Source organism: Pieris brassicae, chromosome 2 (assembly GCF_905147105.1).
Source record: "Pieris brassicae chromosome 2, ilPieBrab1.1, whole genome shotgun sequence".
Lineage (NCBI taxonomy): Eukaryota > Metazoa > Arthropoda > Insecta > Lepidoptera > Pieridae > Pieris > Pieris brassicae.
The window spans coordinates 13,661,499-13,686,754 of NC_059666.1; the positions used below are offsets into that span (position 1 = coordinate 13,661,499).

General features: G+C 32.5%; 1 protein-coding gene across 5 annotated transcripts in view; it reads left to right on the forward strand.

Moving 5' to 3' along the window:
- Positions 1-25,256, forward strand: part of LOC123720420 (irregular chiasm C-roughest protein-like) — a 55,209-nt gene that overhangs the window by 15,596 nt on the left and 14,357 nt on the right. For 3 of the 5 annotated variants that reach the window (XM_045677019.1, XM_045677015.1, XM_045677018.1), the window contains exons 1-7: positions 6,226-6,311; positions 13,865-14,120; positions 19,242-19,392; positions 23,281-23,361; positions 23,705-23,856; positions 24,092-24,183; positions 24,922-25,030. In XM_045677019.1, the coding sequence (XP_045532975.1) occupies positions 13,941-14,120; positions 19,242-19,392; positions 23,281-23,361; positions 23,705-23,856; positions 24,092-24,183; positions 24,922-25,030 (765 nt within the window). In that variant the 5' untranslated portion in view covers positions 6,226-6,311; positions 13,865-13,940. Of the gene's footprint in view, positions 1-6,225; positions 6,312-13,864; positions 14,121-19,241; positions 19,393-23,280; positions 23,362-23,704; positions 23,857-24,091; positions 24,184-24,921; positions 25,031-25,256 lie in introns of those variants that run through there. The other 2 variants (XM_045677017.1, XM_045677016.1) reach the window with 2 other exon arrangements.

Here is a 25,256-nt window from a genome sequence, read left to right on the forward strand (position 1 = left end):
ATGGAGAATAAAAAATGATGTGCGAATATATGAATTCTCCAAATATAAATAATTTTGATCATTTCTACTTATGCAAATAATTATGTAGGAATTTGCATTGCATTCATTTAAAATTATGCATTATGTTTAAACAAAATATTGAAATCATTAAAGCTTACGTCCATTAACTAACATAATCAGTTGAATTAATTAGTCCTTTATCTGTTCCAAATTCGCATTCATTATTATTAAATTACATTCTATTTTTACTTCATTAAATATATAATTACTAATTTTAGAAAAAAACGAAAACTATCTTAATATTAAAACGTATTATTCTACCGCATTTAGCACGGAGAGTGTTCAGAGGAGTTGTTGTCCTTCAAGAAAAGTCTGTATCAATTCTTCAAAAGCCGGCAACGCACTCGCGACTCTACTGTAATTGAGTCTCCATGGGACATATCACTTAACATTAGGTGAGCCTCCTGCCTATTTGCAACTTGTTCTATAAAAAAAAGTAATATTTCTTTTATAGACAAGTTGGTGACTAGCCTTCTGACACGTCGATGGAGTGGCTATACAAACAGATAACATATACTTAGATATGACCTTTGTACGAATACCTTGGCAAAACTGCTTTATTAACATACTTTTAGCGTGGAGGAACTAATTTAGTTGGCGCCTGGTAGACAGTACTGGTGGAACACGGCTCCAGGGACCAAACGTTTAAATTTGTTATAGGTTTTTTATTTATCCAGTTAAAACTATTATTACTATACCATAGGAGTATTTTAGTATGTATTTTTTATATGTGAAAATTAATTGTTTAAAAATTTGTAATAAATAAAAGCATAGAATATGGTATACTTTATTTTATTTATTTACAGTATATATGCCAGACAATAATTATAATACATAAACTGACTTCTAAACAATTTTTATTTCTACTTAAAAGAAAATACATTCATCTCTCAGTCTTCCCAAAACTGTTAAGCTGCGAGTGGTGAATTGGTGACTGCTGGCCGAGAACAGCTCCTGGACTCCAATCAGGCGTGCCGCAGGGATAAAGAATTTTCAGACACATACAATCTAACCGGCCCCATGCCGTATGTTTTAGTCCTCAAAATATGAAGGAAAGTAGATCGTCGATTGCTCTTTCCGTAGTTCAAGTGATTCTTACCACAACGTGTTAGCAAAAATGTAGAGAAGGTATAAAAGCAATATAATCTTAACCTCAGTCAAATATATATAAATATATGTATGTCTAAAATCAGCTACCATCTTATTTGACAACAGACCAACTGATTTTTTACACTTAATACTAAAAATAAGTCATTTAAATGTTTAAAGACATTTTCTCATCGCCAAAAAAGAATACGACAAGGATCACATAGGGGGAAACCTGTAACAGCATTAAGGCGGTTCTTTCAAAAATAACCCCCGCAGACAGGCTATTTTAGTTACCGATCTTTAAACAGCTGTTCCAATATAATACAATGTCTGGGTATCCGATACATTTATTGGTCGACGGATGTTTATGTGTTTAATCGGGATTAAGTTATACAGGATGTGATGATTCAAGTAGCACATCTAAACTTATATTTACGTTATAATAAAAAACAGTTCTGGAAGTTCTTATTTCGTGATAAATATACAATCGAAACCGTTTACGACGACATCGTTTAGAACAACATACCGGTTATATTGGCCAAAATCAAAGGTTCCGAATGAATATTATCTGATAGGTACTTATATTTTGACTTTAATACCATTAATGAGAGCTAAAAATTCAGCAATCCGTGAACAAAGCGAGCATTATGTAATTAATTATTTGTTGACCACAATTGCTGAAAAGCACTCGAAACGTCAAGTTATTTCAATAATGTTATGTACTCGCGGGAATCAAACACAATTATAAAAAATTATTTACAATAATGGAGATGATGAAATATCATCGGACGTTCCAAAACTGAGAGTTTTTGAGGATAATTTTCGCCGCGCACCACCTCTATGTGGAACGAACTGTGCACTAAAGGATTTCCGAAGCAATTCAACTTAGGGTCCTATAGAAAAGGGACCACCAATTCTTAAAAGCCCGGCTACATACTTTCAAGCTCTCGGGCAATGTGAGTGTCTATGGGCGGCGGTTGCACTTACTTATGCATCAGGTGAGCCTCCTGCCCGTTTGCCCGTGTAATAAAAAAATAGGTCTCCTACTATATCACTAAGAGCAACTTTTGGCTATTTTGAACTGTTACTTATTGAATTTTGACATACTCGAGTCATACTTAGTGCTAAGTGATGGCTCGGAATCTTATCCTTACGGATTGTACACTTATTATGTAATAAATGATAATATAACTCCAAAATCATAATAGTTTCACCAAAAAGATAAACATAATTCATTTTCACATTTAGAGATCTAATATTAATGATCGTGATTGTAATTTCAAGTATGCTATAATTAATATTACTAGCGAAAAGTGGTATTGAAATTTAATGATTTATATTTAACGCCTGTGTTTCGAGGATTTAATAAATGTAGTTCATTTAATGAAGAGTATTTATTTATTAGGATAATATAAATATAAAAGGAACATTAAAAAAAAAAACAGAAAAAAATAAAATATAAAGTTAGAATATTGAACGGAACTTTATTTTTATATTACACACAATGCGTAAGATTTCAGACACACTCAATTTATTTACACAATTATTTTTTCAAAATAGTTATGTTATGTTGGGTACATGTTAGGTAATTTTTGAAGTAATTTCAATATTTTTTGAGTTTATTCGATACAAACATACAAAAATGTATCCTCTACAAAGATTATTACGAATGGTCTTGTTTTAATAAGATCCCAGGCAGGTTTGTGAAAGTAGGCAAACTTGTCGTCTGCACTCATTTGTTTTGATAATGTGTATTATTTGCGTAGAACACGTTTAAAATACGGTTACAATAGAATGCTATACACTGAAAGTTTCAATTTATAAAACTGTTATTTTCATCTTGCTGTTAAAGTGAAATGTGTATTTAAGACATGTATTACTCGCGTGATGGAACACAATATTTCAATTCCGGAAGTCTGGTTACGTTTTAACAGTAATATAATATGAATTGATTGACCTATGTGACAAGATTATTTAATAACATGTATATATAAAAGGTAATCTTAATACGCTATGTAAGGCAAGGCAAAGTCTTAATATAGTTACATAATGCCAATGATCATTAAAATTTGTTAATGGATAAGCGTCCAGCACAAACTCATTTATTATATGTATTTAGATTTAAATTGAACAAAATAGTTCACCACCGCACGAATAAGACCAAATTGACAGGCATTAAATTTAAACCATAAAGTCAGGAGCAAAATTAAATGCTTAACGAAATTGCGCCCAAAGGGATCACTTCAACAATTCGTTAGACGTTTCCGGTAACGTAATGTCGCCGTTATAACGAGGTACCGTAGAGTCGTTATTGCCGTTGAATATCAAAACTGGAATGCTTTAGTACTTTCAACTTTAGTATATTAAATGAGAGTGCAGTTTTGGGTGGTATTTGAGAGTCTAGATAAAAAAGAATAGGGACAAATTTAGCAGAGACTATGCAAGTCCGCAGAATATAAGCCCAGACGTTCGCACCCTTTTTTGAGTACAGTAAAATATTAACGCTATGTTTTGGCTATTTTTTTGAATGCTTTTAGCTTTGAGCTAAAAAGTGATCTCTATACAGCTGAATAACGGATATAAATAAAGTTTAATTCACTCCTAATTATTTTTAGGGTCATAAATATTTCATTCTATAATATGCTTGCGGCTCAATCTGGCTTTGCATGATGTTTAATTTTTAAAATATTTGTAAAAATCCATACTTTTTTTGTGTATAAAAATGTGAGTGAATTACATATTTTAGATTTAGGATGGCTTTTAAGAAAAACATACCTGTGTAAAGCCCAGGTCAATCATAGCAACACTAATTAGATTTTACCGATGTACAATTTTTAATAATACAAAATTTAATTCCTTTGATTTTTTTAATAAGTGCAAATAGCCATCTTAGACGGACATCCTCTTATAAACAAAAGGGTTTCCTAATCTTACCAATAAACAGGAAAATACAATTTGATGCGCCTACAAAAATATTCTTAGCAAACAATATGCTTCAAAACTCTCATAACAATTATACTTACGAAAGTATTTTTATTTAATAGTTCAAATATTGTTCAAATATACAAATAGATACAGATCTTGTAAAGCTCGTGGCGTGTTTATCTGCTGTTAGTGTTACAATTACGATAGGGAAATTCACAATGTCAAATTAATTTATATTATTTTACTTTGTGTAAGTGTAATTTAATTGATTCCCATATTAATATTTAATTTGACTCTAATAATAGTTTAATTGAACCAAAAGTAGAGACGGAGAGTATATTCTCACGTTCGTTCTACGTTCGCCGTTGATTTAAAAATTGGCAGTAAATTTAGAAGCATTTTTTTACTAACAAGAAAAAAATTGATTGATGTCGTTTTCGTTCTTTTCAATTAATCATATCTATTTTTAATTAACTCCAATAAAATGGGGTGTTATGGCCTGTAGGTGTGCGACATTGTTTGATTTGATTATTTGAGCTTTATTTAGGCCTTGAAGCACATGTATTCAATTATGTATGTCACACAATTATCAGAAATTAAAAAGTCATATCACGATAATTTTATTGATGTAAGTCAGTTCTATAGTGGGGAAAAGTCCTAGTTTTATCAAAATCGGTTCAGATCGCATTCGAGATTTCACGCATTTCAGAACTTTTTTTATTTTTTCATTTTATTCAAATTTTATTACTCATTCCCAATACTTTAAAATATTACACCATATTTTAAACATGTAAAGTCATGTAGTTTATTCATACCGAATAGCGTGAGAAAATTAAAAGCATGTGTTCGTTAATTATTTTAATTTACACAGCGATCGTTGAAGTTCAAGGGATGTTTATATGTTCGCTACTTTGACTAAAATAACAAGACTGAATCTGTATTGTTTTGTAATTGTAATTAATAGTAAAAATACATTCATTTTTTTTCTGAAACTTTATGTAAAGGTTATATTTATGTGTTATCCGCAATCCTAGGTAGCACCAATGGACGTTTTGTCTATGTACGCATTTGACACTCGGTTAAGGAAATCTTCGATTTAAAAACAGATTATTAATTGATTGTTATTGATTAATTGAAAACTCGATGACGTGTGATGCTGTCTGATCTCCCAATTGCCTATTAGAGCAACGAAATCGGAAACCCAGACCTATAAGGTTGTAGCGCCAGTATTTTTAAGTATTACCTATTTCTGTTCTGAAAATAAAAGTGTTGTTTAAATATAGTTCTCTTAAATTCTTGTTTAAAATTATTTCTTTGATGTTTCTGATGTTCTAAAAGTATTTCCATCATGTACATGGGCCAACTTTTTGTGTATGTATGTCAAAATTTGTTAAATAAATATATTTTATTAAAAAATGTGTGTACTAAAATAACACTAATAAATTAGATATATGCAAGTGCAAGGGATGGAAATTTGTTTATCACATAACAAACTAACTTCAAAGTGATACAGTTAAACAAAAATTTAAGGGATAATAAGTACAATGAAAACCCGTTTTCTATCATATTAGCAAATTGACATTAATTAAATTCTCGTGAATTCTATGTTCAGCTGAACCAAACATTAGTAATTTTCTCTAGTCTAATTAAAGTAAGTTTCAGTAATCGCTACAATATTAGTACAATTAGCCATTAGTACAATGGTTAACATTTTGCCAAAATTTTAATGGCATAGGTCATCTACTAATACTGTGTCTGTTCACAATACCTATTGACATCACGTGACACTCACATCGAGCATTTTGTGGGTTCCAATATCCCAAAAAAAAATTAATTTTATAATAAGGTAATAATTTAACTAAACGTGCATCTATACTATAGCGTCCAGTATGAAACCGTGGGCGTTATAATAACGAAATTCCTGTTTGTTCTTATTGTGAAATAACGTATCGTTTTGGTCCAGACAGCCACATATGTCCAGCTTCCCTTCATCCTTTTTGAGATATTTAGAATAACCCCTCGTTCCTTCACCCTCAGCGGAAACTGTCCACGTGGTTTCAGTGTTCTTCTGAAAGCATTCAGGGGGCGTATTCTAAAAATACACGACACAGAATAATCAAAACGTACACCCAGTCGGGTTAGTCACGTCGCGTCGCGCGGCCCGAACCGATTCGAATTCCCAATTCAAATTTTGAAATGTGAGTGGAACTACAGTGGACCTTGTGACTTTGAACCAGGTGACGTTTATTTTGTTAGTTAAAAAAATATTCTGAAAATCGTTGGCTATTGTTTATGACGCGTTATTTTTGATATTGAGGGCAGAGTGGGCACAGTAATAATATAAATACGCGAGAATTAGAATTTGTAATTTAGCTCAAGATTTTTTTGGTCTATTTATTTATTTTCAGATGATTGCATGCAATTACAATAATTTCATTTGAAGGTCTAAATGAAACTCGTTTTTGCCGGATAGGACAATATCTTTCTGCATGAACAAGTTATATTCACATGCCAAAAAAATATACAAAATCACAGAGCGGGACATTTGTCCACAACGTCTTTGATTATATCAAATAAATTATCTAAATTTTCCTGTTTATTAACTGTTAAAGAACTAATCTTTGGTGTGAAAAATACAAATTTCATCACATTTCATATAAAAATGCCGATGGTGTAATGATGAAGCATCGAACGTCAGAGCTAAATGATCAATGTGGTCTGAACTGAAACTATAAAATTCGGCATTCGTAAACATTGTGAGTCAAAAAACAAAAATGTGCCTAAAATATAAACTTTTCTGGCATTGATGGATCGTGTGTTTTGTGACTCACTATAAGTATTGAGGATTTAAATTGGATTAATTTAAACATATATATCTCTCATCTTGTGTATGTGACATTTAAAATATACACGTTTAGAGTTGGTTAAAAACTTATTTCGAAGGATTTAAAAAAAATATATTTTAGGATATTCTTTTACTATGCACTTTATTGTTGGTATACTATAATAACAAGCGTATCAATTCTTAAAAGGCCGGCAACCCACTTGCGAGCCTTGTGGCAATGTAAGTGTTAAAAGACGACTGTCAACATCCGAAAGGCCTCCCGCTCGTATGTTATAAAAAAAAATATGCCAGGACAGCTAAGGATATTTAAAGTCATATCGGCAATTTATTGGTATATAATATTCTTAAAAACCAAAACTTCAAAACCAAAATTCTATAAACCATTTAAAGAGGGTATAAAAGAATAAATTCCGATGAAAATCGTAGAAGTACCGTCTTATGTATTTTTGTGTTTCCTTTGAAAAAACTACTAAAAATATTTGTAATTATGTAATTGTACGTGTTTGTAATTTCTTTTTGGTTCTTTTCACATAAGCACTTTAAACGATAGAATGCAGTCAATAAATACAATCATTTTCCATTAGAAGTAGGGCTGACATATTTCACAAAGGAATCTCTAAAGATATTCCCTGGGGTTCAACGTTCGTGTAAATATAGATAGATTGGGAAACAAAAGTAAAATAAACCTTGAAATGTGGCGTCCTATTCTAGAATCATGCGACCGCAGAAGGATATTCAAGTGATGCATTAAATCTAAGCATTAAAAGTCACACTGACTGTTACTAAATAGTTGTATTTTTTTTAAAGAACAGGCTACACACGGAGGCTTACCCGATGTTAAGTGATACCACTGCCTATGGACTGTTAACGCCAGAGGGCTGGTCAGTAACGTACTCACCGGTCTTTTAAGAATTGGTACGATCTTTTATTGAAGGACCCTAAATCCAATTGGTTCGTAAATACATTACTGGGCAGCTGATTCTACATAATAATAATTGCTATATATATATATATATCAAAACATTCTATATAACTACAAATTTTAAAAAAAATCCCACGGAAGTGATGTAATTGTAGTTAATAATCGTAGTGATAAGAAAAAAATACAGAAAAAGAATATACTTTTACAGGCTTATGAGCGCTAAATAGAATTACACGTATCTATTGATATTATTTATTCACGACATGCAATTTCTATTAATCAAACATGTACGAGTAATTTGCAGTGTTTATTCATTCACCTATATCTATATGTTGAAGAGAATCATTCCCCATATGACTGACATCCTATTTATATATAAAGGGTATCGAATTTTAAAACAGTCTAAGAATATCACTTACATAAGAATAGGGACCAGCTCTATTTCGGCTCTAATGTCTTTGAATATTAGGATAATTACAGTTTCCTGGTAAGCTTGTGCGCATTGAAATTAACGCTCAAGAAATTGATTGTTTTAAACATTTGAACAGTTGGCCTAGTGGCTTCAGCGTGCGACTCTCATTCCTGGAGTCGTAGATGCGATCCCCGGCTGTGCACCAATGGACTTTCTTTCTATATGCGCATTTAACATTCGCTCGAACGGTGAAGGAAAACATCATGAGGAAACCGCTTTGACTTAGACCCAAAAAGTCAACGCCGTGTGACAGGAACACTAGGCTGATCAACTCCTTGCCTATTAGATTGACAAATGATCATGAAATCGATGCATAAATCTGAAGCGCTAAAAAGGTTGTGGCGCCATTGATTTTTTATTTTTTATTTTTGAACTCGACCATAGGATACCTAGACTAGAATTAAAAAAGTTTTCGGGAACAAAACATGTTACCCTACATTCTTGTCCTATCTCTTTAATTTTTGTGATAAGAGATAAATATGATATTTAAATATTTGTCTGTATTTTTTGAGATGTAAAACACTCATGTTCTTATTCTGATAACGTTTTGTTATAGTATTGTCTTTTGTTAATATAGCTTTTACACATTCATTTTAAATTATGTAAATAATTATAAGTTTATAATAATAATACATAGCTTCAATCCGTTTAAAAAGTGTTTTCTTAACTTTTTTTATTATTTTACAGATATATAATACATATAATAAAATATATTAGAAAATTGCTGTAGTTTGTATAAGCCACAGCTGTATTGTGGTAAAGAACGCGACAATATGTAATTAAAAGTATTTTTTTAACTTAGTTTTTGTTGGTTTACGTAAGGGTATCTAATAACTGACTGGGTAGTCCATGTATTAGCTGAGGTAGCAAATATCTCAACGTTCTCGCGCCGTATACGTTGCATGCTGTCTATACGTTTATATTCAACTCGTTTATTTATGACATCTCGAAAAAAACTTCTTAAGATGTAATTACCAAAAATAAATATGTATACCATCTACTAAGTAAAAAGTTACACTAGACACAATTATTTTGTTTTGAAAGATGAAAGGATGAAAGCGAACTTCGTTTCGCGTAACATCATGTTTTTTACTAGGTCTCCTTTTTTAGTATATACCAACATATAGAACATTTTGATATGCTGCTACATAATGCTTTACCGGAATAAAAACATAAGTACTAAATCTTAAATTTTATTATGTTTGATTTCAAATATCCTCTGATCTCTATCCATTAAAAGCTATTAGTCCAGCTGTCTTCCATTTTTGCGCTTAGAAGCATATTTTACGATTCATTTTATAATACATTTAAAAAACAACCTGCATTCGTCGAGCCCTATAGAAATAATTCTCAGAAAGCAAAAACCGGCGAAATCTCCATTCTGTCAAAACACTTAAACTGATGACACTTAGCAAAAGATAAAACAGCACATGTTTTACCAGGAATCGAATTGCTGTGACATTTGATACATTTGCAACACGGCCACACGTGAGTTTATGGGCGTAAACGATCTATATATCTAAATTTTCGCATCGCTTTACTTAGTTTTTACGTTCATAAAGGTACGCCGAAAATATTGTGTCTATAATGAGTATGGCCAGTGTTGGCGTAGTGGGTTGGTCGGTCGCTCGCCTTTGAAATAAATAATAATATTGGCAATGTAGCCGGGACGTTTTGTCTCGCGAGATGGGCAATTTTCTGTTTCTTTTTTATGTACAACTATTTAATTCGAAACCTATACAATATAAAAATGTAACAGTGAAAGGAAAGTCCCTGGACACTATGTCATGTGAGTATATTTTAATAAACCCTCAGGACGTACGCTAGTTTGGCCGTCAGTCTCGTAAATCGTGTCTGTCTGTCGTCCTGTGCCGGATCCAGCAACTCTTCCGCAGTTGCAATGCCCGACCACTCCCTAACCTTACGAAGTCATGACAAGTTTTTCGTTCTACCAACACGTAACTCCTCTAACGAATTTTAACCATTATTAATTGAACGAGGTGGTAGCGGTCATGCCGCAACACGTGGCCCAAGTTCGCAACTTTTCGTTGTTCAATGTTCTGTATAACTTTTTTCGACATTCCAACTCGATTAAGAACTTTCTGGATCCAGCCTATACGAAATATGCGACGATTCATTAAAATAACTCTCTCGTACTTGTTTCTATGCATTACATTCGGCCCTAATAAACAGGGAAGTGGGTAGAGAATATGACATGGTCAGTCATGCTGTCACTGCTCATGCTGCTGTAATTAGTATTGCATTCATTCGGTAAAAGAGTAAAGAGTGTAAGAATATTTAGGACAGTATTGCCGGTAGTAACAGGATCAGTAGAAAGCGTGTAAATGAATATTACATATTTATTAAATACACTAATAAGTAGAAATATTTTTTTATAGATACCTACATTTTATAATATGGAAATGTATATTAACGCTTGCGATAGTCGTTATTGTAATGATGTCATTAAAAATAATATACCTTCAATAAAAACATCGTAAAAATATATTTTAAACAGAATCTCTTTGAATACATTTCTGGTATAAATTCTTATTGAGCTTCTACTTAGCTTAATGATGTGCAGATAATTGTCTAGTTGTATCATTCATAATACATATGATAAAACAGCAATCAGTAATAATAAAAATTTATTCATGACAGAATATAGTTGTGACAAAATTGATCTAACCTACATGTGGACTAGCCACATACTTGTAAGTGATTTTTTGGATTTAGCCATGTTCGTTTTTCTCACAATTTATTTTCATTAATCGCGAATACTTACTCATACACGGCTAGTCTCGATAATCTACCTATATAGACCACTAGTCTTAGCAGCTTCGGGCAAGTTTTTCCCTACTACTGCTGTTCAGAGAGCCTCTTAGATGATTAAAACGATATACTGTGTGTGGAAAAAAATATACAAATAACTTGAAATTTACATCAAAAAACAATTATAATATAGCAATTAATTTAACAATATTAAAACACATTTTATTAAAATTATACCTAATTAATTGTATAGAAAAATCATTATACCTATCGGCTTTGATTTCAATAATTTAAAAACTCGTTTCGAATGTAATAAATCATTTTGTTGGTAATTGATCTCGATCTATTTAAAAGAGGTTTTATATTTAAATATTTTTATATATAAAACCTTTTCGGTAAATGAGGACTCATTAAAGTATTGAAAAGATTTGAATCTTTTTTGTTTTAATATCGAGCTTAATTAAATTACAATGTAACCTATAGGCTATGTCTATTATTTATCAATAAAAATGCTTGCATTGGGAAACCTGTTTCGCGATGTGTTCACCGATATAACGGATAGTGTTTGCGACAAAATGGTTATATCTATTTTAGATTTAGACTTCCGTGGCTTAGTAGTTGCACTAGTAAAACCACGAAGGGTTTAAAGCGAGACAGTTGTCTGGAATTAGTAAACAGAACAGTCCAATGCCCCTGTCACTTAAACCGATATAAATAAATTGCCCAATCCGAAACCGAATAAAAATGCTTGTAATTAGTAAATATTAACTTCTCTAAAACTTAGAGGAGGTAAGTTAAAAATAATTATCCTACCATAAAGTTAATTTAATAAACTATAAACAAACCAAAAAATCATGGGAAAGTGAGCGCATCTTGGCCACAGACGTTAATTAACTAAAGTGCGTACAATTATAAAAAGGAGGCCTTAAAATAATATTTGTTGCGGCCATATGGTGGTCTATTTCCGCTATAGATATCTAGAAGTGGCTATTATATATAGTGGCTATGTAAATAAAACTTATTTGATGGCTACTACAAAGTGGTAGTCTTTATACAGACTACAGTTTAAAAGCACTGATCTGACACATGAGATATACATAACTTTGTAAACAATATAAACAGTATTAAAAAAATCCGTAAAAATATGGTAAAATCGTAAAATTCCGTAAAATTTAGCATGGTATAGTAACTTAATATAAAATTAATTATAAATAACTTTAACTCCGGTACATCAAAACCATACTTGCGAGATACAGGAGTCATAGTTCGTGCAAGACTCTTTTGATATTAGATGTAGATATTTATAAAAAAATATTTTTCGTTCGTTTATCATTCCAATACTGAGCGTAGTTTAAGACATTACTTTCCATGGACATATAATTATTTATACTATACGAACAAAGCAATAATCACCAATGGTTATGGTTGGTGGACTCAGTTTTCGCACTTAGACTCATAATTGGTCCGTTGTGCGTAAAGTCCTGGCTAATTTGGCCAGCCTAGCTCCTTCCAGAAGTATAGAAGTCTCCTGGGCACTTGCTGGTCTCACTGCTCTGAGGATTTCTACACGTTGTTTAGCCACAGCCTCGCATTCCAGGACTACGTGGGTGACTGATTCCTCTGCGCTGAAACAGCCTCTTCACATAGGGCTGTCTGTCACGCATAGGACAAAAAGATATTTAATAAACATGAGACAATGGCCCGTAATTGTCCCTATCATTGTTTTGAGATTGATTCTATTTAATCTGAGAAATCGCTTTGTCAATTGCGGCTTCACTGCTGGCACAGTTAACAGTTAAGCAATAATCACCAATAACAACAGTTTAATGGTTCATGCATTCCTAGACAGTTATATTATAGTTAAGTAATAAGTATGACAAATTATATTATCCATTAGTAACAGAAATTTGACTCATCATATCTAGCAACTTTATTGCTGTGTTCCATTGATAAAGTCTGTCGCCACATGGCTAAGCATGTGCGACACACAACGAATAATCATACTAAAATAGATTAAAAGAAATTAAATCTATATTTTAAACCGGACGCAAATTTGTACTTGGTTTTATTGCACTTAGTTTTTGTTATTCATGAAAGAATTTTTTTTATAGTATTTTTCTTAAAGAAATAATGGGGAATATTAACTGGTTTCGATAAGGAACTAATCTTGTTAGATAAATCTTATGATATCTTTTATAACATTTAACGAACAATTTACACGGTTATTGTACGCCGTGTTTGCATTATTTTAAAAAAATTATTAACAAAATTAGTTTATAGTTTTGCACAAGAATTAAATGACAATAAACTTTTAAAGAGAACACGGTACAACTAGCGGCAATATCGATACTAAGCGATCCCTTCCAGGCAACCCTGAACAATATAAAAATAATTATGAATGGAAATGAGGGCGAAACTTAATTTATAATACATAAAAATCTATGAAATCTTAGTATTAATAAAGACAACCAACCAAAAAACCAAATGTGATTTTTAAATAAATCTATGATATATGTTATTGATATTTTATCATCCCTCGTAATTATTGTATATATAGAATAAAATAATTTTAAATTTAAATTTGGATCAAAGATACTTTATTATCTCAAAGAATTACATTCACTCAGTGAGAAAAATTTAATTTTTCATCCGAAGAAAGCTTCTATGTTGGCTATTTATTTTTTAGTACAAAGCTTAGAAATTTATGCGGTGGCGCCAGAAACACGTGTCATACATCCGCCTAAATTAACACATACTAATTTATCTTTTTCTTTTCCAGATAATATCATTAACTAGATGATAAGAGTGTTCAAATGTCTCAAATTTTGGACCACGATGCGCCGAAGTAAAACAAAATGGCGCTAATCGAATCTGAGTTACGAGAAAAGCGCGCGCGGGATGATTCAAAACTCAAAAATAGAACATCCATCGCAAAACGGAAATGGGGGACGGATGTTTGGTTCCTGTTAGTGATCTTTGTTACCGGTTGCCATGGTTACGAGGAACAGAGGTTCGCGATGGAGCCACAAGATCAGGTAATCTATTTTTCTCGTCATTTCCTTATTGCAGAATGAAGAATTGCTTTATAGGAAAATCATATCAATAAAATAAAAGTTCTATGTTATTGGTATGAGAAGTATTATGGTATATGTTTTCCTTCATTTTGATCGTGTGGAATGCGAATGTTTTATGAAGGACTTTTTAAAGCATGTAATAAAATATAAAGTATTTTATTATGCATTAATGTTTTATAGTCGTCTTCATTTTCTGTTGTATCTTTGAATCCCTATTTGACATATGACACTTTTTATTGAATATTTGTTTACGAACGAGGTGCCGTTGTAACTATTGTTTTACCGGGAAATAAACCTATTAAAGTGATACTGAACAATTATGTGTATATAAGAAAACGTTTTCTCATCACAAACACGTCACCAACGAACGCTTTATAAAGCTTCCACGAGCTTTATATGAAACTCATAAAATAACACGTCCGCTGATAAATAAATAACGATCCTAAAACAGTTATAAAATTAAGTTTTATTACGGTATTAACTTATGTTCATAAGATATTAGGACCCAGGAGGGCATTAACCTCCAGGGAGCTTTAGCAAATGTTATCTTATAAACTGTTTAAAAATATCTAGTTTAGACTTTCTATTTTTTTTAATTGTCGTTCATTAATATTTATATGAATAAATTTTAAAAGGCCGACAACGCACTCGCGAGTCCCCGTTCGTTTTATATAATTTGCGTCAGCTTTCTTCGTTCACCGCAAGTTATCCGCTCTAGAAGTTTTATTATTGGACAATCTATTATTAATTGTAAAGGGAATAGTTTTTAAAGATAAGAAGAAGCATGGTAGTAGATACCTAGGAGCTATATTCCCCGGTGAATAATTTGTTTTCGAAAAAAACATTTTACAACTTTTATTGGTCGCGACTGCCTTGTGGTGTTTTATCTGGAATTCGCTACTGAGCATACCCCCTAGAACCCCACTTGTCCACCACGGTCACGGTAACAGCGTAGCCTTGTCCGGAAACGAGCCCCATGCCCCATCAAGTTGTGGGACCTTAAAATCACAGAACCCGTTTTCTCTTACATGTAACACGTTCGATCAATTTATGCAAATAATGTAATTACTTTCATACATCGTAACAATAAATCATGGTACGGGCGTATTAAAATCAGATTGATATATTAAATTTGAATAAATTACACGAAATAGACCGCGTTAATGAATATTCATTAGTAAATAACGGTTCTACGATAAAATTTTTAGGTTTACGTTTATTTAACAGCCGTATTTTCCATTTGGCAAGTATTCTGTATTTTTTTTATTGTAGATGAGGCAACGGGTAGGTGGTTTACCTGATGTTAAGTGATGTTACAAAATCTTACCAATAAAAAGTGAACGCGTGAACGAAACACTTTAGGTAAAATTATCAATTTCTGGCAACGGGGAAACGGGCAGGATACTCACCTGATGTTAAGTGTTAGGCCCATGGACACTCACTCACACGCAATCGTGCTGCCAACATTAAATAACTAATGGACGCTATAAAAAACTACTAAAACAACACGTGAAAGTATATAAATATTAATTAGGAAGATTGCATCGGTTTTATTATGTATGAGATTAGCGAAAAGCTTGATGGATTTTGATCAATATGGAATTTCTAATACCGGTAACTTTATTTATGACAAAGTGAAAAACTGTGAGCGTTTATGATTGTGGTTTTGTTTCGTCTGCATAAGGATTAAGGTATCTAAGCTATACAGTGCAAGAAAGTTTCTTTCGAAACGGTGCCTCATCTGATGTTAAGTGATATCACCCATGGCCACTACCTATGCCAGAGGGCACGCGAGTGCGTTGCCGGTCTTTTAATAATTGGTACGCTCTTTTCTTGGAGGAACCATGAAGTCGAATTGGTTCGGAAATACTTCAGTGGACAGCTGGTCCCACATTCTGTTGGTACGAAAGTTGTATTATTAGTTTATTTATATCAGTACTTCAACTTATACAATGTATATATAAGTTGAAATACTGATCGGTATCTTACAATATACAATTTATTAATAATAAACGTAGTACTCAACTAGTAAAGGATAATAGAATTTTTACATTATGTTTAAGTATTTTTTAGTTACATTAAATATTATATTGCTGGTAATTTGTGGTATAATCTGAGTTACGTAAATAGTTTGTATTAGACCGAGGAATCTGGAATAGTTGGATTTGCCTTGTATTGTATGAAGAAGGGATGTGAAATAGTAAAAGCGACAATAAGTCGGGGCAGGCATAGGGTGTAAAAACATCAAGTCGTATTGTTTACGTCTACATTCTAGGGTTTCAATACCAAAGGACTTACAATAATCTATAGAGCAACTGTACTTTCGGAAAATACTTTAAATTTTAAAAACGTAACAACTTTTTTTAAATGTATTTATTGCTTCAATGTATTTCTTATAGATTAGAGACCAAACAGTTTAGATATAGATGTTAGTTATACTACTTATTGTCCGCGAGATAAAAACCGTACTTACGGCGTACACGTATGTTTAATATATTTTTAAATATAAATATGTTTATATATGAGTCAATAAATCTAGATGGTTGTAACTTTAACGGTCTATTAAAAATAACTAAAGAGTTGTTTACCATATTTGCAAAACACAAATATTTGTTAAAATCTTGACATCCATAACTTGCACCATACTTAACGTCGAATAATAATTATAATTCTAATAATTAACATACCTATGTCGTTTTGTTTACTGGTCTTATCGCCTATTATAATTAACAGGTTTTGACATAAAACACGAAGCAATATCCATAAAAACTAAGATCTAAATCTATTCGTAGAACTAATAGAGTTCATAAAGGTAACATGGATTTCATTACATGATTAGAAGACAGATGTTCAGATCAAAGATACAAAGACACTATTAGGACGATTATTTGAAGGTCTTCATGTTCTAGAAACATTCAAAAGCATTGATTTGGGAGTTATAAGTCTTCAAGTCTATATCTAAAAATATGATCTCAGATATTCCATCCTGTTCAACCCTAAAACATCTTCCTTTCTCAAAAATGATTTCAAATTTTTGGGAACCCATAGCACTCTTCCGAAAACTGTGTCCTTGATATCCCATCTCATAACTAGGAGTAGTTAGTAGTCCTTGGTGAATCTTTTAAGATCTCTCGATACAGTGAGTCTATGGAATTCACTTCCCGTCCCTATTCGCTTAGCTCCTTCTCTATCTTTCTTTAAATCTCTACTTTCACACATTGCTTGACCACATCGTATTCCTAACTTTCGTACTAACTGATTTAAAATTATCGTAATTCATTGTTTGGATCACCGCTTAGTTTTGTTTCATTAGTTTTGTCTAAATAACTATATGTATTATGCATTTTTGGACTTCTTGCTTAGATTAAGTAATTTAATTTATATTTCTCACAGTTGCCTAGAAGAGATTGCTCAAACTGATAAGGCCGCCAGTCGATAAAGCCTCACATGTTTTAGTTGTATTATGTTTCTGAACTTGCAACGTGTTGTGAAGTGTTAATAAATAAAGAATTAATCAAAAATAATTTAGTATCGTAAATGTGTTAATACAGAGGCCGCTGCTGTTATCTTTTTAAATAATGAATGAATTTCGTAAACTGCTTTAAACTTGACTATACTTATTCTGTTAGTGCAGCAAACTACTCCCTAGGGTGCCGCAACTAGCAAACGACTTTGACCTTAGATAAGAGAACGTTACATTCGACGATCTTGCGCTGTTTGCTAATCGTCAATTAGAAAGATGAATCACTAATCGTGAATTTGTTTCACTTAACTTTGTATTCGTATTGAAAATGGAATCCGCCGATCAAAGTTCTTAAATTAAAAAAAGGATTGTCGCTTACGTGCGAATTGTTACATCCCTAAACTGTCAGGTGTAGGGCATTCATTTATTTATCATCAGCAGTTAGAAAATAGGAAGGTGATTTCAAGATAACAATTACAGTCATTCTGCGGGGGCCATTGTAAGAGAGATGTTGCCTTATAGTAAATGAGTAAAATTAACACTTAAATAAAGTTTCTTTTTCGTTAAAAACCTTTAAATTGTTTGGCCTAACAGAACGAACTATCTTAATTAAATATATTCAGAGGCATTGACAAATTGGAGAATGGGCTTATATATTATAATATACGTTTTAATGCGGTCTAATTATATCGTTAATTTATTTTGAAGGCTATATATTATGACGTCATGTCTGATATTAGCAGTATTGGCCAAGTGGTTCCAGCGTACGACTCTATGCGTAGGTTCGATCCCCGGCTGTGCACCAATGGACTTTTTTTCTATGTGAAAACATTGTGAGGAAACCTGCTTGCCTTAGACATATATTTTCTCATAATAACTTTATGTGAGTTTCAAATAAACGTTCGTTAAATATAAACCAAGTACTGAAACAAGTTATTTTATTATCGTACCATCCCAATTAACACATGCAATGTGTTGTAAGAACTTGATTTCTTCCTCTAAATTATACGTCACGTCACAGTACATTACCAATCAGAGTATCACGATTGTCATATAGGTCATTGATCTACATGTATCAGTCATGAAAACTAAATATATCAGTGGTGCAACAACATTTTTAAGGCCTGGGCCTAATATTTCTTTCTAATAGGCAAGTAGGTAATCGGTCTCCTGTGCCTGACACACGCCGTCGACTTTTCGGATCTAAGGCAAGCCGGTTTCGTCACGATATTTTCCTTCACCGCTTAAGCGAATGTAAAATGCGCACATAGAAATAAAGTCAATTGGTACACAGCCGGGGATCGAACCTACGACCTCAGGGATGAGAGTCGCACACTGAAGCCACTAGGCCAACACTGCTCTTACATAAAGATTACACCAAAACATATATTTTTTCCGGGCATATGGAAACAAAACTGCTTAACATAATAATACAATGGAAAGTATTATATTTTTGATTATTATCATGTTCGGTACAATTGAAGAATATATCGTACTGCGTTCAGCATTACACGTGAGGATTGTGGTTTTAACCAGGTGACGCTTTGTAGTAACCTTTAACTATCGCCATAAGTTGATATGTTATAGCAATTTAAGTTTAAGCAAACTCTTCTTTTCAGAGCGCGATCGTTGGCTCCCGAGTCACGCTACCATGTCGAGTTGAACATAAGGCTGGGACCCTGCAATGGACCAAAGATGACTTTGGGCTCGGAACCCATAGGAATTTGAGCGGCTATGAACGATACTCCATGATTGGGAGTGATGAGGAAGGTATGGTAATTTCATGATGGAAATGAAATGTTAATATATAGTTTCCAATGTATATAGGGATACTACCTTTGTTTCGGTACATTCGGTTTTTAAAATAATATTACGATGTTTAAAATTTATATGTTTTATTCATTAAATTACACAAAAATACGTCTTATAACATATCTTGTTTGCTGTTTTCGTCGTGTGTACGGTGGTGACTGTTTTTCAAATAATAGTTGGTACAATTGGTAGGTCATATACTTAGTCTGGCTATAAATTTAAAAGAAACAAAATATTGCATTTGAATTTGGAATCTGTCATTTTTATATGATTGTTCATTGAGTTTTCGCATTTTGGCGCCAATACATTGTACAACGAGACCTCCTCTGTTTGTGACCTGGCCGTCCACGTAGTGTTCGTACGAAAAAGGTGGTCAACGCAGTATGGGAAAGATTTCGAAGAAATCCTGTCGAAAGCAAAAGATTTTATCACGGGTGATGAAGACCTACCTCGCTTACCTATATTAAAATATGACTTAGGACTCGTAGCCTATAAGAAAGGTACTGGTCATCTCGTAACTAATAATTATGTCAAGACTAGATATATTAAGTGAATCCACATAGAAATTCGTTTCTCAAATAAAAAAGTACGGAAGGCATAATTTGCAAATTAAATGTTTTTAATAATCAAATATATGTTACGGTTTAATGAGAGATGCAAATAGCCAAACAAATTTTACTAGACTACTAATTTACATAATTCGGTACTTCATCAGAAATGATAGTCATTATTTAACTCGATATAGGATACCTAATTAGATAGTAGTCACAGTTGGAATAATTTCAGTTGTTTTATAATTCGTGACCTCAAATGATACACACAGAATTTAGAACATAGTAAAAACGAGTAACAACATTACGTAGAATTTATTTTGGGAAGTAATTTCTGCCCACCGAACTGTTTTTGTCTGTCGACACGCCACGGCATGTTTGAATTTTTAGGCAGGAATAAGCGATATAACATTTTTGTCTCATTGTTTACAACAAATACTTAACGTGACGGTTATTTACATTAAAAATTATAGTAGGTTGTAGTTTATATAAAAATGCTAGCCACGATAACGTTAATATTAAATAAGAACAACCCAGCGGCGTCACTTGTCTTCCATCCGGTTAACCTTTGTATTAGACAGAGGTGATTAGCCTTTTCCAGCAATGATATAGCGATGTTTGCCTTTACTGTAAGAGTAAGTGTTAATAGCGCTGAAAGAAAAATATGCACATTCGATTCAAACAAGATTGGTATTGAAAGTCCCTTCAGCTACTAGGCCAACACTGATATTTGTCTGCGTATTATTAAAATAAAAACTGATTGATGAAGCTTTCCATGAAATATTCCAAATACTTAGGTTAGTAGCGTAACATTTATGAATAAACAGAAATTATTTAAAATATTTTAGGATGGGAATAAACTAAATCCCTTTTAGATTTAAATTTGTTCCAGTTTTTTATAACCTAAATACATACTTCTAAACAGTAAAATTCCAGTTTTAGAACTATCCAACAATATGTCCGTGTTTTTACAACTATTCCCGCTAAAAGTATGGAAATTACAAACAAACAGAGTTGTTTGCTCCCGAACCCTTACAAAAACTCGCAAAACCCACTCTGGAGAGGTCAAACGAAACTTAAACACGTGAAATATTCAATAAAATTTACCCTCTTTAATCTAACTATTAAAACTTTCGAGGGACTAATCTATAACATTTTATCGAAAAGACAAGGGGGGTTATAGTTTGTTTACAGTCCATAGTTTGAGGTGTGTTTTTAGATAATCAGCCCCAAACGTTGCATTAGTACTTTTATTAATTCTTAGACATTCAATTTTTCAAAGTTCTTTCACCCTACGAAATATTAGTTACGCACGTACAAATATTTGGGGTTCGAAAGTGTGAATCGCGTGCTTACCTAGGCTCATGCTGAAGGATAGAAGGATCAAAAAATAATTTATGTATTCGTAGCAACACAATGTGAAATACTGTTATATGAACGGCCTTGAAGGGATGCGTCAAGCAATATTTTTCGCAACTCCATAGTGCAATAACCTCTAGCGTAATACCTAATAATATATTCTATTTGAAATGAGTTTTAGCTCTTGAAACGAAATACTTTGAATATATAAATAGGTTTTACCCGCGGATTTGCTTAAGTCTAGTAGGTTAGTCACCTTTGAATTTTCAGTTTTCAGTTTCATAATGTAGAATTTAATGGACCCCGGGAATATGTAAAGAAACAATAACTAAGAGGAATACAGTGTTAACTCTATGTAACAACACTGAAGAGACTGCATTTTATAGGGTTATAGAGAGTTGTTAAATGTAGAGAAGAAAATCGTAGAGATAATCCATGACTCCTACTTATTAGTCATGGTCAACAACAGTCTACACGTGCAAGCAATCCCAGTTAGTAAACAAAAGAACGAATTTCTTCAAGTTCGTATATGTGATGCCGACATTCGAGTTTATTGGGTGCTAGCATAATAAAGCGACAAAAAAACGCACACATCTGCGCAGTTTTTACTAATTTTAGCAACTTAAAAAGTACTTTATTACTAAATTTTTGTTGTGGTTATGTAGAGTGGAACATTGTATAGAAGACAAGCTAAACTAACCGCAGCCAATAATTGATCTCGACGCGACGGTAGATGGAGTTTGTAATAAATTATTATTTTAATATATAAACCAAGGGTTGGGTTTGTAGAAAAATATAAAAGTTTACTATCAGACTACGCAATTCATATATTTTTTAAGTTACTTTAAATAAAAATTACTATGTATTAATAATTTACTGGATTAATGTAACCAGAAATGAAACGGATATTAAAACATTGCCAGGTATTACACAGTTACTTTAAACAAATTCGTATCTTGTTCAAAAACTGATATTATTTTAAATATCATATACATACACAACTCATTGAACAACAAACTCACCGATTTATTCAAGTTTAATATATTTCACGATGACCTCAGAAGTAAAGACATTTATAACCAGTTATGAGGAACACAAAGACCTTATTTTAATTTAAAAATAGTTTATATTTAATATTTAGTATTTTCATAGTTAAACTAACCATGTTATTTATTTTACTTACAAAAGCTCTTCAACAATCGGCACATTGATCCATTGGTACATAAATAAAATAAAAGATTTAACGTGACAAGAGCTTTTATGCTAACAACACAAACACGAAGAAAAAACGTCAATTCCTAAATGAAAATAGAAAATTGATTTCAAATATTTATATGTTGTAATATTTCACACTTGGACAGCTACGTCCTCGATAAAATACTAATTAGAAAATTGAAATCGATTGATGTGACGCGATTGATCTCAATAAACTATCAATCATTGATTAAGAAGACTGATCTGTGTTGTATTACGTTACCTGATTGAAGAAATTTATTTAGATTTAAATGAAATCTAATAGTTTTAAGGGACCCGGTTTTATTTCGGATTAACGACCTTCTGTAATCGGATGGGCACCGCAAGATATGTTTAAAGCTTACACTTATAACTAGCCATCGAAAAACTTGTAAAAAATACAGTCTCGCAACGCATTTGTACCATAAAAAGTTATGAGATCCATGTGATACCAAGTCCGTTAGTTTATGCAGTAAGTAGGGACTTAAGGGACCTTCTGTCTTTAGTTATGACGTAATAAGCTAACCTAACAACATCGTATAGTGACCATATTAGTATTATCAATATTTTTTGTTTTTAATTAGATTTATTTGGCAATTCCACTAAACAATCTAATTTAATAAAACATGTATAGCTAGTGAGATGCATTATGCTTCCATGCCGTGACCCCAGATTAAAAACTGTATTTAATTTTTGTTCTCAGGTGACTATTCTTTGGATATTCGCGACCTGACATTAGAAGACGATGGCAATTATCAGTGCCAAGTTAGTTCGGGACTAAATGGTAATAATTTTACTTGTTTGTTAATGATAATTATTTTTAAAGTACCTCTTTAGTTTTGTATACTTTTTAGTTTAATCCTTTATTTGTATTTAACACTTTGTGTGTCAACTATGTGTCAAACTCTTCAGCCTCTTATAGAACTTTTGGTCTAGTACTATTAGTGTTTATAGAAATCCAACAGCACTAAATAAATTTATAAATTATAAAAAAAAATATTCAAGGCTTAAAGATTCTGAGGAGAAAAGTTTCCAATATTTCAAACGCAGTATATAGTTTTGAAAAATTAACTTTTCTTTCAATATCAGAATCTCATCATCATCTCTTATTTATGGATTACTTTTAGGTGTTCCAGCAATTAGGTCAAGATACGCTCACCTCACAGTATTAGTGGCACCAGATCCTCCAAGGATACTTCAAGGAGCTTTCATAGATGCGACAGAGGATCAGCCAGTTGACATCGAATGTGTATCTGAAGGTGGAAAACCGGCTGCTGAGGTATTTTTTTTTTGTATTTATGATAATCAAGTTTATTTCTATTTGTTATCGGACACATCAAAATTCCTTTACAAATTACTACACAACATTATTTTTAATACATATCTTCAATTGTTTAAGCGAGGAATTTCTAATTTTATAATAATTAAACTTTTCTTTATTAAAATTGTGAAGGGTTTCGATAACAAGATTAACTTTATATCATGGTTTTGCTTACAATTTGGGACACTTGCAGATAACATGGGTCGATGGTAACCAGAATGTGATCAGGAACGGTGTCGAGAATAAGGTCGAACAGCTGCCAGACGAACAAAGATATAGGACGAGGTATGTATTTTGGTGTAAACAGTGTTGGCCTAGTGTGACTACCATTCTTGTCGTCGTAGGTGGGATCCTTGGCTAGGCACCCACAGACTTTCTTTCTATGTGCGCATTTTAACACTCGCACGGCGAAGATAAACATCGTGAGGATACCGGCTTGCCTCAGACCCAAAAAGTTGACGGCGTGTGACAGGAACACTGATCCTGATCTAATCACCTCCTTGCCTATTATTACTATTAAGAGATTGACAAATGATCATGAAGCAGATACAGAAGTCTGAGGCCCAGACCTAAAAAAGTTCTAGCCCCACTGATTTATTTTTACTCAACATTTAATACTTAAAGCAAGTGCTTTCCTTTTGTTATAAAAAAGGGTTGCTGGTCTACCCAACGTTTCTGTGTTATCAGAATCCAAAATTTATAAATTTGTTTTTATTTAATTTTTATTATTATATAGATTAATCAAGTAACACAATACTGCGCCTGTCATCATCACTCTTTATAAACACTTGTCTACGAGTCTATTACGAGTCTAATAAATAATAAATCTATCTATAGACATTACAAACTCTGACGATTCAGAGCCTACAGCTAATAGAGGAATTACAAGGCGTTATATATTACGTATTGCTTGACTTGTACCCGTGCTTTTTAATGTGACATTTCAACAATAATTAACAATTTGTTATTACTTGCCATCGCACCCAATAGCTGTTATTATGCGTAATGACTCGTCTATTGCAGGTCACTATTGCGGTTGATACCGAGTATAGCCCACCACAATCAAACATTGACTTGCCAAGCTCAGAATACAGCAGACCGAGCGTACCGAATGGCCACCGTACACATTGAAGTAAGTATATTATTTAATTATTTAAAAATGGTTTGCCAACGGGTTTATAAGATTGCAACTAGGAGCAAACAAAAAAATAATGATTGTACAGCCTTTAACAGCCAAAGTTGCTAATTAACAGAATTATTACAAACTACGTGTTATCTAAAAAGCTTATAAATGATAAATTATACAATTTTAAAAACTGTGCGTAACAGAGTTTTTTATTTTTAAATTGTGGTAAACG